The following is a 13,717-nucleotide window of genomic DNA, read 5'->3' on the forward strand; positions in this document are numbered from 1 at the left end:
TAAATGTCAAAACTTAAATTGGGATAAACGTTTATGAAGGTTTTTTGGGTTGTTATTGACAAATTAAGTGAATGTTATATCAAGTAAGGAGTTTAAAGAGAAAATGTAAATGTATTGTGAATGTTACATCCCATAGAGCTACAAAAAGAGGAAAAGATCTTGTGCTCGGTCAAGAACTGCTATCTTACCACCCCAGGTTTGAACTATGCAGTAAATATTAGAGTGGCAGTGGCTGCTTTGTTATTGACATTTTTCTTTTTGTTTTATGCTGTGATTTTCCTTTGTAACCATTTGAATCCAAAATTTGATGACTGGGTAAAGCGTACTACAAAATAAGAGTATATTTTGTACTTTTAGATTGACATAAACAAATGTATCCTTGAGATATTTAGACCAAGTGTTGACTTTATCAACACTTGGATTCAAATGATGATGAATGATGCCAATGTGTAACTTTCTTTTTCTTTTTTATAAATTAGTCAGAACATTTTCTTTTGTTGTCTTTAGAAACTTCTGTTTTTCTGTTTGTGGACTATTAATTTGATCTATTACTCTTTGCCAACATCCTCACACCTGAGCAATCTGAGAAACCAATCTAAAGGTAAGTCAATAGTTCAAAAGCCCATGAAAAAAATGTAAAAACAAAATCAAAACATCCTCCAATGTTATTGTTATTCTCACTCTAAATGTCAGTAATGCTGATGGGTGTCGGTCAGCACAGCAGCTCAGCACCATGTGAACATCTCTCCGCTTCCAGCCCTCTGTCAGCAGATGACAAAATATGTGGGAGTCTCAATCCGAGTTTGGATTCATTCGGTTATTTATTTTGGCGCTGGTGGAGGGCAGGATGCCACAGCAACTTCTTGTAGTAGGTCCTGGTTCTGCGTAAGTAGGAACTCAGTGTTTATCCCAAATCCACTGAGAGCTGGGTTCATTCAGGGCACTCAGAGTTCACAGCTCAGGTTATTTTACATCTTCTGCAACACACTGAAGCCCAGATAAAGACCTCTGCAACGAGTTGTATGTGAAAATATAAATGCGTATCAGTATCTCTTGATTGTTATTCCCCCATAATGTATAATCCATTCTCACAGCACTGGCAGGCAGTAATTAGTCACAGGTGTGTTTACAGGCTGACTTTCTGTCATCCTTAAAAATTATTTCCCACAAAAAAAGTTTAAGAGATGATTTTCTTTTAAACTTTAAGACTTCTTCCCTACATCTTTGGCACATTATTATTTCACCTGTCAAAGGTCTGTCTGTCGATTAAACGGTAAATAAGCCGCAAGCAAGATCACGTTAACGGTGACGTTTAATCCTGGTGGTAAAGTCGGTGAAGTGTTGCTTTTACAGCTCTTTGATTTGGTAAACTCACACAAAAATATGTAACATAATGGACCAAGTGTTTGAACACAAGGCCAAAGATAGTCACGGTTTTTAACCTTTAACCTTAAAAACCAGTTTCATGAACCAGTTGTCGCTGGTCTTCGACAAGAAGCAAGGTTTACAAAGTTTAAAGAGACAGAGCGTGTAAGATTTCTTACTCTGACGCCTGTTTGTTGCTGTCAGTATGATCCTACTTGTGACCCTTGATTCTTTTTGCAAGACACATCCTGTTTTCTGATGAATTAAAACAAGACTAAAAGAATAAATGACACCCATCAAAACAAGTAAGGCTTTAATATTTTGCATTGTTTGTTTTTTTTATAGTACCCTCTCGACTGTAATAACTAGAGCAGGGGTCTGCAACCTTCATTTCCATTGGAGCCATTTTTCTTTAGCTCACCTGGAGTGAAGTCATCCAGGAGCCACAAAATCTTTTTTTTTCATAATAAAGACAAAAAGTGGATAAAATTCTTAAAATAGTTAAATCTAGCAAATGATTATCTAAACAAGAAGTTTTTTTGTGTTAATAAAATTGTACATGTGGCGTCTTTATTTAATATTTTTTGATAAATAAAAAACATTTTTTAAAATGAAAAATTTGTAAAGCCACATGTTTCACAAATTTGCCAAAGTGATGCAATTTAATGAGTTGCAAGGTTTTTTTTTTAAATGTGAAAGTTTCAAAAATGTGCAAACTCAAAAAAGAAAAAAAGAAAATGTGCAAAATTTGCAAAATCCAATTTTTTTAATTTTTTTATATTGCTAAAGTGTCATAAATTTACAAAAAAGTTAGTTTCAAAAATTTGCAAAATTTCTCAAAAATCTAAAAAAAAAAACAATGTTTTAAAAAGTTTTATAAAAATGGAATTTAAATAATTTGCAATTTTAAAAAAAAGACAAAAAAAAAAGGCAAAAATCTTAAAGAAAACTTGAGCGCTCTTTTGACCAATGTGATTCTCATTTAGTTCAACAAAATGTTAACGCATGATTTTATTTATTGTCAGTGTCTTTAATCATCAATACCCTCTGTTAGACTCATCCACTTTGGTTTCTCTTTGTTATATCCTCAGATATTTGTTCATTATACATCATGAGCCAGGTTCTTTTCAATGTTTAACTGTCTCTCTAGCACCACCAAGAGGTTGGCTTATGATGTTTGAAGGAAGATGTCTTTTTTTTATTCTTTGATTTGTTTGCCATAAAATCGTGTGTCATTAAACAGGCTGATCTATGATGGAGGTCTGGTATGATTTCATCTGAGGTATTCAGCTCATTAAAGTTGTTCACAGTTATCTTGACACTGTCAGATGTATTTTTATATCAAATAAAAAAAATCAAGCTTTTGCTTTAGATTGTGATGATAACAAACAGAAGCACTTTGAGGCACAACTTTCTGGAAAATCTTACTTTTTTATTGGTATTATTTATGCCCGGTGACAAAACTATAAAGGCTTTCTTGACCCCATGACGTTTCCCGTTAAACAAGAGCATCCCTTGTCTTCATGTTCTAACGTTAGCATTTAGCTCAAAGCGTCATGTCTAGCTCTGACCTCTTTAGTCATCAATACTTTTTCAAAATCCGAAGAAAAATATCATTGAATTATGAAACGATTCAGTCTGGGTTAAGTGTTGGATTGTGCTGATGTTTTGAAGCCAAAAAGCTGTCTTCGTTTTCTCTGGGTGTCAGAGTCTGAAGTCCTGGGAGTAGATCAGTCTGTTCTGTCTGCGTTGTGTGTGTGGTTAGTCTCTGAGTGTGAGCCTGTCTGCTCCTCTGATGGAGGCAGGTCTGACAGAGAAGAGTCTGGGGGTGGTGTGGGGGGATTGGATGGAGGCTGTGTGTCACTGCTGGGCCTCCTCAGCTGCGTAGGGCTCAGCCTGTGTGGCAGCTGCCTCGTCATGCTCCTCCTTTTGGGCTTTCGAGGCCGTCTCCTCCTTTCCTCTGCTGCCTGAACACGATCGCTCAGGGTGTCTGACGACTCGTCAATGTATGCCAAGTTCTCTCCAAAGAAATCCAGAAGCTGGCAGCCGGATGAGGAGGCAATGTTGAGGGGAACTGAGGGAAACAGGATGGGGTTGCTGGAAGAAGGAAGAAACGGGGGATGAGGGGAGGAGGAGCGTCGGAGGAAAAGAGGAGCAGGTGGATGTTGGAGGGTAATGTGTGGTACAGGTTCACACTCCACTGCTGGGATCACTTTGTTTTTCTCCTGACAAACAGCGATGTCAGCAGCTCTCATTCCTCCCTCCTCCTGGGATGGCTGGAAGCTGCGCAAAGCCACGAAGGACAAAGAGACTGAAGAGCTGTCTGATCTGGAGTCAAAAGGAGACTCTGATCCAGAAAAAGATCCTCCCTGCACCGCTGCACCTACTGAGTCCATCTCTAAGGTGGAGGGAGCCGCAGGGAGGGAGAATGAGCGGGCTAAAGGGTGAGGTAACGACCTGCTCTCCCCCTGCAGACCCACAGTAGGGTCAACCCTCACTCTGGGCCCTGCTCTGGAGGCCCCTCCATCAGTGCTGACCCGCACTGGTCTGGACTTGGTTACTGTCCCCCTCTCAAGAGAAGAATGTACCTCCAGCCGGCTCATAGAGCTGGAGAGGACGGCCCAGCGGTTTGGCAGGTGCCCATTCTCAGATCCTCCTCTGACCCATTGTCCCAGAGTGCCCTGAGCTCCACGGCGGATGCGGCGACGCTCACTGCGTTTCCAGCGCCTGCGCTGCAGGAGGAACGGGTCGTTGAACTCCAGAGGGTTTGGGATCCGGAAGTCCATTGACATGTTCTGGATGTTCTGGGTCCAGTCTGTTGCGTGGGCCCTCAACTCCTCCATCTAAGACAGAGAGGGACAAACATCTTTACATGACTGGGTACAAATCTTCATCTTCTGGTAGACACAGCCGCCTAGAGCCAAAAATCCCTGACCTCAGCACGAGTCCTCTTAGATAGCACCCTCAGCCAGTTCCCGATCATGGTAAGGATGGAAGCAAAGTAGGCCAGACCAAACACGATCCACAACCACACCAGAGGCTTGAAGAGGATATCACCATTACGACCACCACCTGGACGCACAGGCAGAAGGACAGACAAATTATTCATTAGCTCATGTTTAACTCACAGTTCATATTGAGGGACCTGTTCAGCTTATGAGCAGCTGCAGACTTTTCAAACTCCTCAAGCAGTCCTAAAGAAAACATATTACAGAAGAGTACTCAGTATATCAAAGTATCTGCTGCCAGGTTTGTTAAAAAAAAGAGAAGATGTTATGAAACCCACTCTCTGAAACCTGGTTACAGATTCAGTTATCTAAGCATTGATGAGCACAACACAAGAACCTTGTTATCCTTTTGAATGTGAATAACATCTTAAAAAGGGAAAATTTTATGTAGTTCAAAGTTTACTCATCTCAAGGGTACAGATAAGAAAACCACCTTGCAATTTCTTCTTGAGGTTTTAACCACAGATTAGAAACAAGTGCTTCACAACAATCTGCTTTCTGTAACGTCTGAGATGTGTGACTGGATGTTTACAGTGACCTGGTACAAAGTCTCCAAATCCAACAGTGGTGAGGGTAATGACCACAAAGTAGAGCGACTCCAGAAAGGTCCATGTCTCCACTTTCTGAAACACGACAGTAGGAACTGCGAGAAAGATCAGGCAGCCAACCAGGATGGAGAGAACTGCAGAGATCACACGCACTGTGGTTGGCCTGACTTTACGTTTCTGAGGGAGAGACGGACATCAGACCATGATCACTTCAGACCATGACAGTTCATTTGAAGGTGAAACATGAGACTTCAGCCAGGTAAGAGCTCATCATGGAAAGTTAATACAATCATGTTTGGGTGATCCTTCTCACCAGAAAGAGGGTCTCAACCTTTGCCACAGCCTTTCGCAGCACCGTGCCCATATGGTCACCCACCCCAGCGAGCAGTATGCCAAACATGGGAATGCCCACCAAAGCGTAGCACACACAGAACAACTGGCCGTACCATGTCCGAGGGGACAGGTTCCCAAAACCTGTAAAATAAGATAAAAAAAACAACGGTTGGCTTTTTACAGCAAGCAGCAACCCCCCATCCAAAAATAATCCAAAGTGCTACAGCTTCAGTCTGAATCTCTACATCTCTTTTTCAACAGCACACAATGCATGGGGGTGATTTTTCTTCTAACGCTACAGTTTAAAAGATATTAAGATGTCAGGTTTACCCAATCAGAGGCCTAACTCAGCTCATTTACAGACAGGCGCCCTATAGCTGTTAGTGCTGAGGCTTAAAGCCCGCCCCATTTCCAGTGTGACCTCTGCTTACGACTTCCTTCAAATCTCCATTTCAGAAACAGGTGGATGATGTCACAGAGACTACGTCTATTTATTACACAGTCTATTGCTTCATGGTTACTTTATTATGTGTCTACACTACAGTAACTGTAAATAGATAGATAGATAGATAGATAGATAGATAGATAGATAGATAGATAGATAGATAGATAGATAGATAGATAGATAGATAGATAGATAGATAGATAGATAGATCGATAGATAGTAGAAACAAGTTAAAGAAGAAAAAATAGATAAGAAGTAGAAAATAAAACCATGGATAAAAGTGGAATAAATAACAGGTCAGTGACTGGTGACAATAAGTAGGCTAACAAAAAATATATATATACAAGTATTATATATCAATTCAAGGACGAATTAATTAGATTTTTTGGAAGTTGGGAGAAACGAGAGCTTGTATCGATTTGTTTTGGGTTTGCATGCTCTGTGTCGTCTCCCTGAAGGCAGAAGTTCATATTCCCGAGAAAAAAATGTGGGAAGGATCATTCAGAATTTTCTGTGCCTGGTTAAGGACGACACAATCAAAGTCAGACTGGAGAGAAGGGTGGTCTTTCTGACCGATCACCTTCATAGCTGATTTTATCAGTCCACTGATTTTTGATTCACTCTGGATGGATAATGTGCCGAACCAAGCTGCCAATCCATATCTCAAAAGACTTTCGAAGATGGCATTATAGAAAATCAACATGATTTCACGCCTGACACCAAACAGTCTTAGCCTGCGGAGGAAATGCAGTCTTTAATATAATTTGTTGTACAGGAAGTCAACGTGATCTGTCCATTTTAAAAAATTGTTCATGACAATACCAATATATTTGTAAGAGGCAACCTGATCAATGACACTGCTTCCAATAATCACTGAATCATGTTTGCGTACCCCCCTTGGGTCAAAAACCATCTCTTTGGTTTTTGTTGCATTTAAGATTAGATTGTTTCTCTCACACCAGTCCTTAAAACAAGTTATCTCATTAAAATACACAGAGGGGCAGTCACTAGCATGCAAAAGACTCAAGATGATGGTATCATCTGAAAATTTGATGATGAAGTTATTAGGTTGCATGCATTCAGATAAAACCCTTTTTGATGTTATAGCAGCTAGCTTGAAGTCACAGCACAGGGACCTGGATGATTCATATTAAAGACAAAGTTAGTAAAACTGTCCTTGATCAGAGTGGAAAAAGGTAAGAATGGGCCCAGTGTTTGTCTTCAGCAACATAATCATAAAGAAGAGATATTTTGAAGCTCAAACAAGGTTTTATGTTCAGATCATCTTTGAAGTAAAGCCCTCAGGCAAGTCCCTCCTACCTATGGTGGTAATGATGGTACCACAGAAGAAGAAAGCAGAGGCCATGTCCCAGCGGCTGGTGAAGTTGGCAGGAAGGCTGTTCATATCCAGACCTGCCTCCACTGCATACGCCACTCCCTGCAGGGGATGCTTTGAACTTCAATCGTTTTCATCACAAGCTCAACACATTTTTACAAATGTTATTACCAAGAGTTTTCATTTTGTCACAGAAATAAAAAGGAGAAAAACAATGTAAAAAAAAAAAAAAACAAGTGTCTGGAAACTGTACAATACATTTCTCTGTCTCTCCTTTAACGCCTTCCTTCCTGCTGGCCTCTGTCCCCTGAGCAAGGCCACGCAGTTTGATATGTGTTAAAATGTGATGCAACATTCAGCTAAATAGAATTTTAAACAAATAGATTACACAATAAAAAACAAGTTTGATGATAGAAAAGTGCATTACGTTTAGCCTAAAGGGATGCGTTTGTTGTGTTCAAGTTAAGTCAGAACGAGCAAAAAAAGAGAGGAGTAACAGACTGGCCTAGTTTTTGAGTTTCTAAAGGTTTAAAGCTGTTGGTGTTTTGTGCTTGTGTCAAAGTTTGGGTTCTGTGTCCAGTAATACCTTCACAAGTTTTTGGAAGTCCACCTCAGTGATGCAGGATTTATTCTGTAGGAAGGTTTGTTTGGTAGCCATCAGTTTTTCATAAGCTGCACTCTCATTGGGAGCCTCCAGGGTGCGGAAGACAAGCGCACCCATCACCAGGTACAGCATGACCCCTGTCAGCAAGGCAAAGAGGGTGGTGCCCCGCATTTTCTCCCTGCCGACCCCCCCTCCCCTCCAGGGTTAGGGGTCAGAGCTCAGAGGCCAGGATCTGTGGTGGCCGTCAGCCAGGATGTACACGGGCACAGCTGGCTGTAAACAGGAAGTTCCTTTGGAGAGGTGCTGTTTGTGCAAGCACACACACGTGTGTAAACCAGACACTTAAGTGTTCTTGGAAGGCTGACAGACATGAAAGACATAACTTATACATCTGTGCGTCATAGCTGAAGAGATACGGACAGGAAAAGAGAGGAGTGAAGAGGAGCCGTGACGTCAAAAAGTATAATCAACAACATTTTCTCTAACGTAGTGTTTGAAAACCAGATTTTTAAATGATGGACGAGTTTTTATTTAGAATATTTTAAGAAGAGCTCATAAATAAGGGGTTACCCATAATTCAGGTAAGGAGGCATCAACTGTAACTCATAAAAAGGCTCTAGTGTTTATGAAACTTAAGTATTTATGGAAACAATCTTCTCTGAAAGCACAAAACCAAGACTGTAGGCTTTCTCTGTCCTGATTCTCAGCCACTACTTAGTATGAGAATTTCCAAACAGCAAGGAAAGTCAAAAATAAAATATGACTCCCCCGTCACACTATCATTTATACACAATACGTTTAGCACATCTCACCATCATCTGCATGGTTCTACAAAGCTTTTTATACCTGGAATCTTTTGGCCATAAACCTGCAGCTGTTCTGCTTTATGTTGGAAAAACCTACTGTCAGGATATCACAGTCACAAGAGTTTCCTTTATCACACACACAGCAGAGCAAAAGCTACATCATTTGACCTTAGATGGGTTAACAGTAGGCCTTCAGGATAGGAGAGAAATCTCCTGATTGCGCAATAAAGTTATGCTTTGATGAAATGACCTGCCATAAAAATACAAGTATTGAATTGTGCATATTAACTGTGACATTCCCTATGTTTTTCTCCTGCTGTACAAGTTTTCATACTGTCTCTCCTGCATCTTTAAGTCTGATGCTTCATGTTCCCTGCTCTTTTCTCCAAGGTGGTTTGTCCAAAAAAAAGTAATAGAGTGTTTTTCTTCTGTTATGGAAAGAATGATATTAAAAACAGTTTATAACCAGAAATTGTAACAAGGGAAGGGAAAGTAACTACCCTATACATCTGTGTCACATGAAAAGCTTTTCTTCTGGGAGCCCCTCAACCGTTGATATTTGTGACTTAAGAGGAAGATGGTTTTAACGTGCAAAGACTCACTCCAATAAAAAAAAAAAAAAAACATCAAAAACCAAAGCTTCCTAATCTAAAAAAAGCTTCTCTTTAAATATGAATGAAAAGAAATAAAGCACAGTGTGTTAAGAAGTGCAACCAGTGGGATCACAGTCAAACAGAGCGATGTTTACTGCAATGTGTACTGAAAGGAGCTATTCACTGGAGGTTTATTGTGGTTTCCTGTAAGATCAATAAAGAAACTTTTCATGAGGGTAAAGATGGTACCTCAAGTCACTGGTGTCAGGAGCTCATCCCATGTCAAATCTTAACACGTCAGATGATGGAGAAAGTTCCTCTCAAGTGGATCCTCGTCCCCTTTTTTCTTTGCTCTCAAGTTTTATCAGCATTCAGGACTGAAGGACTCTGGGAGTTTCTCTGTCTGGATACACACATACACACACATATGTGAAGTATAGAAGGGCATAAAGGAACAGAGCAGCTATAGTTGGATCCTCTCTGTCTCTGTTTAAGGATGTGTGGTGTTAAAAAAGAGTTCACGTTGGAGGGAGTTTGTCATAATAACCACAGAGGGTCTGACACACACCAGGCCACCCTGCTCTCACAAGCTACCATACATCTTAACATTAATCGAAAACATGTTCACCTCTTATCTTCATGTTTTCTTTGAACTGTGTGTGCCTTTGAGGTAGCCATGAGCACACACACAGAGGACTAAGATTTAGACTCTCCTCGCTCTGGGTCAAACTCCAGGCCACACGTGGATCTTGACAACGTCCTGAGATTTTCCAGAGTCGGTCAATTGTTAGCATTCTGAGCTAATGGACTGTTGGCCTGGGTTTGTTTTGCTCTCTGCCCCTGGCTTCAGCACTGACAGACACTATTAGTTATCACAATCTAAACCTGTGCTGGCATATTTTGATATTTTGCTAAGATATGGAGTGAGTGGGAGGGCTTAGAGAAGGATGGTGATCTAATCTAAAGATAAACAGTGAGACAGGTGGGGGGATAAATCATGTGGTGAGCTGTTAGACAAGCAGGGGCGGAGCTATAATTAGGCAAACACAGGCAGTTGCCTGGGGCCCCAAGATTCCCAGGGGCCCCCAAAGCATCTCTTAAAAACTGATTTATGAAGTTCTCTTTAATTGAAAGCATTTCTTTTTTCTAAATCTTACTTCACATGCTTCAAAATACATCAAAAGGCTTAATCATTAATGGTTGTTTTGGGTACTCCCCCTCCCTTCTTATTCAATGGGCTATTCCATGTTACAACACATCTGAAAATTTGATTCAGGAAAGAAACACTTTTTCCCCATTTTTTTCTTATTTTCAACCAAGTCGGAAATAAAAACAATGTTGCTCTGAGATCTGAGATAAACATAGAAGACTTTTAGGATTTTAAGGACTTTATCTAGCCCAGGAAACAGGATAATTTTCTCAAAATCAAACTTTTTGAGTTGGTGATAAAGATTATTGTACAAAATCTCTTTTTTGGAAACATGACTCACCGGACAGGGGGTCAAATAAAAATACATTTCCTTTAAAATAACTACCAAAAAGTACAGTAACTGTAAATATCACATCTTTCAGTAGATTTTTTCCAGTTTTATGTTGTGCTTGATATTTACATATTTTTTCTTAATTATTTTTCCAATATTTACCTGTTGTAATGTTTTTCACTTCATACTTTCTTGTTTGTCACTGTTACTCTTTAAATTCCCCACTGTGGGACAAATAAGCTGTCAATTGACCATAAAAGATTTCAAATCCAGGACAAAGTGGACTTAATTACGGATTAACTTTTTTCAAAATCAAACTAAAGTACAGAACTTGAGGAAATGCATTTAGTTGCGTCAAGTTACCATGTACAAGATTAGCACTGTCTCATGCCTTGACTCTGGGAAAGAGACAGTGGACCCAGGGAAGGCCAGTCTAGCTCTGAGGAAGATGAGTTACAAGGACATGGAGGGCCCCATTGACTGGGTTTGCCTCGGGCCCCCAAACCACTAAATACGCCCCTGTAAGACAAGAAGGCCTGGAGAAAATGTACATAAGCTAATATTAGTTTACTTTTAAGGTAAAAGTTTCAGACATATCAGACCAAATTGCGCTGAACAAAAATAGAAAAACAATCTGACTTACTCCTTTTATTGTCATTATTAAATATTGCTTAAGTTTTTTTTCTTGTCTGTCCAATGGATATAGTCCTTTAAATAAAACGTAGGTGGCATGATTGGGAGCGTGCCTATGTTCCTACTGACCTATTTTCCCACATTTCTAACTATTTTCCCAAAAAACTGTTTTTGTTTTTCTGACTTTAGGAAATGAATGCAAGGGGTTTTTTTTCTTGTAACTGTGACTGTGACAGTTTCTGCTGCTGCTGCTGTTTGAGCTGAAAATGTTTTCACTAAAATATTAGCTGCTTGTACTAGGGTGACCAAGCGTCCTCTTTTGCCCGGACATGTCCACTTTTTACGTCCTGTCCGGGGTGTCCGGGCGGGTTTAATAAATTCAAGAAAATGTCCGGTGTTCACTGATTTTCATAGGACCATTACGCACGTCCGTAAATTGACCGGCGCTTGCAAACAATACTATGACGCGCATCACTTACCGAGAGGCTGCCTTGTGGGCAGGTCTGCTCTGCGCGTGCACACACACGCATAGAGAGTGAGAGGGTCAGAGAGAAGGCGAGAGAGAGAGAGAGATAGACGGAGAGCGGAGAAGACGGGGCTATTTAGACAGCGGAGCTGTATTGCACGGAAGATGCCTAAGCGTAAGTGCAGCTTCACAGATGAACTGCAAAAAAAAATTTCCGACATACCGTCCCGATCGGGACAAGTGGGAGGCAGAGTATACCGTGTGCAAAGCTGGCACATATGTCTCAGTGTCCAATAAAGGTGCTGGAGATCTCAAAGCTCACATGGACACTGAAAAACATGACATGACAATGGCATTTCATACTGTAAAACACCACAACAGCTACAGGTCCATGGATTGCACCAGTGCCTTGCTAAAAACGGACTCTGACGTTGCTAAAAAGTTTTGGAGTGCTGGTACCAATGCCCGGTACCTGGCAATCGGTACCAGTGCTCAACGGTACAAATTTTCGGTACTTTTTTGTAGTTATGTGGTAAAAAATTTCAATTTCTTTAACAATATTATATATATATATATATATATATATATATATATATATATATATATATATATATATATATATATATATATATATATATATATATTTCAATTTAACATATATATCCTTCAGTATATACTCTTGCAATGCTGTGTTCATGTCCATCATGGAAAATCGACTATTCTTTCACTTCCTCACAGTCACAAGGATGTGTTCAGGTACCTAAACGTGGTACCTTTTGATTTTACATGAATCGGTACTCGGTACTTTTGACAGAATTCGGTCGGTACCTTTTGAAGTACCTGATTCGGTACCCATCTCTAGGTGTAAAAGCCCCCCATTCTGTTGAAGTCACTCATGAAGCACTCAAAAAAATCCAGTACTGTGGTGTTTCCAAAGACGGGAGTAACCACGGGGCAGTGAAGATATTGAGAATATAAGAAGCATGTCTGAATTTGTGCCGTTGTCCTCTTTTTTGGAAATCAAAATATGGTCACCCTACTTGTACAAAGTCCTCAGCATCACAGGCTTAAGGCAAACAGGGAAATAAACCACTGACTTTCGAGTGGAATGATGACCTCTTAAAAATCTATTTATTAGAGTCCATTTTCAGCAAAAAAAAAAAAAAAATCGTGTTCACTCACTTGGAAAAACTAGGAACAATTCAGTACAGGGTCACCACCAGTGTCAGTTGCTCTGTGTGTCAAAGTAAGGTCAAAGTGTAATGTTGATAACTGTGTTTTTTATAAGATGTACACAAACAATGATGATTTAATTGAATGACATTAGTCCAGTAATTCCAAAGAGGATTTTAAAAACGCTGCATTTTACAGTGTTTACCGCATGTTCATGAACGCAGCAGTCGGTACCACCAGTAAGCATCCGTTTCCCGCCTCTCACCAACACCGAAAAGCCTCCACATATGGATGATTTAATGGAGACGAAGGCTGTGCTAAATCTCCATAAAATGAGTTTTTCTCCCTGAAGTATTTTTCTTTTTTCCAATGAGCTCACACTGACGTCAGGAGATCACAGGTTACATCTCGTGTTCTGGGAAAGATCCGAACAAAAAATGATCATAGGACTGTGGAGGGCTCCATGGTCTGCAGCAAAACCCCCAAAGAGCTCATGAGAACGCAAAGCCGCCAGAGGAGAGAAACAGCTGGAGTTCATAAATCTTAAAGTATACATCATTTTAGGGTAAGTCTCCATGTGAGAGTTTACTGCACCCTCTGTCATGTCAGGGGTGGAGATGTCTCTTTAAATCACTCTTGGTCTACTGCTGGTTACTTTAAATTTAAAAGAAACTACACAAGTCTTAGACTAAGCAAAAATGCATGATACAAAAAGTTAAATCTTGTTCCACAAAAGTTTTAAAAATAAGTATTTTTGCATCTTACCTTAAGTTTGGAGAAATGTTTCCATCCCAGTTTGTCTCATGCAGCATGTGCAGCTCTGACCATTCAGAGGAGGATCTCTCCGTGTGTGCATGTGGGTGTGTGTGTTGTCAAAGTGCATGTGTGTTTTCTCCTTGGAAGGTGTTTCCCCATTCTAGTGACCC

The 13,717-nt window shown here is 40.2% G+C and overlaps 1 protein-coding gene across 1 annotated transcript; it reads right to left on the reverse strand.

Moving 5' to 3' along the window:
• Positions 1–2,822: 2,822 nt before the first annotated feature.
• Positions 2,823–7,810, reverse strand: kcnk4a (potassium channel, subfamily K, member 4a). Its single transcript, XM_074674027.1, has 6 exons — positions 7,622–7,810; positions 7,020–7,137; positions 5,235–5,395; positions 4,912–5,098; positions 4,301–4,437; positions 2,823–4,208 (listed from the first exon to the last, which is right to left on the reverse strand). Exons 1-6 carry the CDS (start codon positions 7,808–7,810, stop codon positions 3,096–3,098), a joined length of 1,905 nt encoding a protein of 634 aa, XP_074530128.1. The 3' UTR covers positions 2,823–3,095.
• Between the last annotated feature and the right edge of the window lie 5,907 nt (positions 7,811–13,717).

This window comes from Halichoeres trimaculatus, unplaced genomic scaffold, assembly GCF_033239565.1.
Source record: "Halichoeres trimaculatus isolate MK-OKI-2021-1 unplaced genomic scaffold, fHalTri1.1 fHalTri1_scaffold_7, whole genome shotgun sequence".
NCBI lineage: Eukaryota > Metazoa > Chordata > Actinopteri > Labriformes > Labridae > Halichoeres > Halichoeres trimaculatus.

What these genes read in the sequence shown, in the direction of transcription:
- kcnk4a (XM_074674027.1), bottom strand. Translation starts at nt 7,810, where the DNA reads ATGCGGGGCACCACCCTCTTTGCCTTGCTGACAGGGGTCATGCTGTAC. An exon ending in TACCATCATTACCACCATAG is followed by an intron (nt 5,396 to 7,019) that starts GTAGGAGGGACT and finishes CTTATTTTACAG; the next exon opens with GTTTTGGGAACCTGTCCCCT. An exon ending in ATTTGGAGACTTTGTACCAG is followed by an intron (nt 4,438 to 4,911) that starts GTCACTGTAAAC and finishes CTGTGCGTCCAG; the next exon opens with GTGGTGGTCGTAATGGTGAT.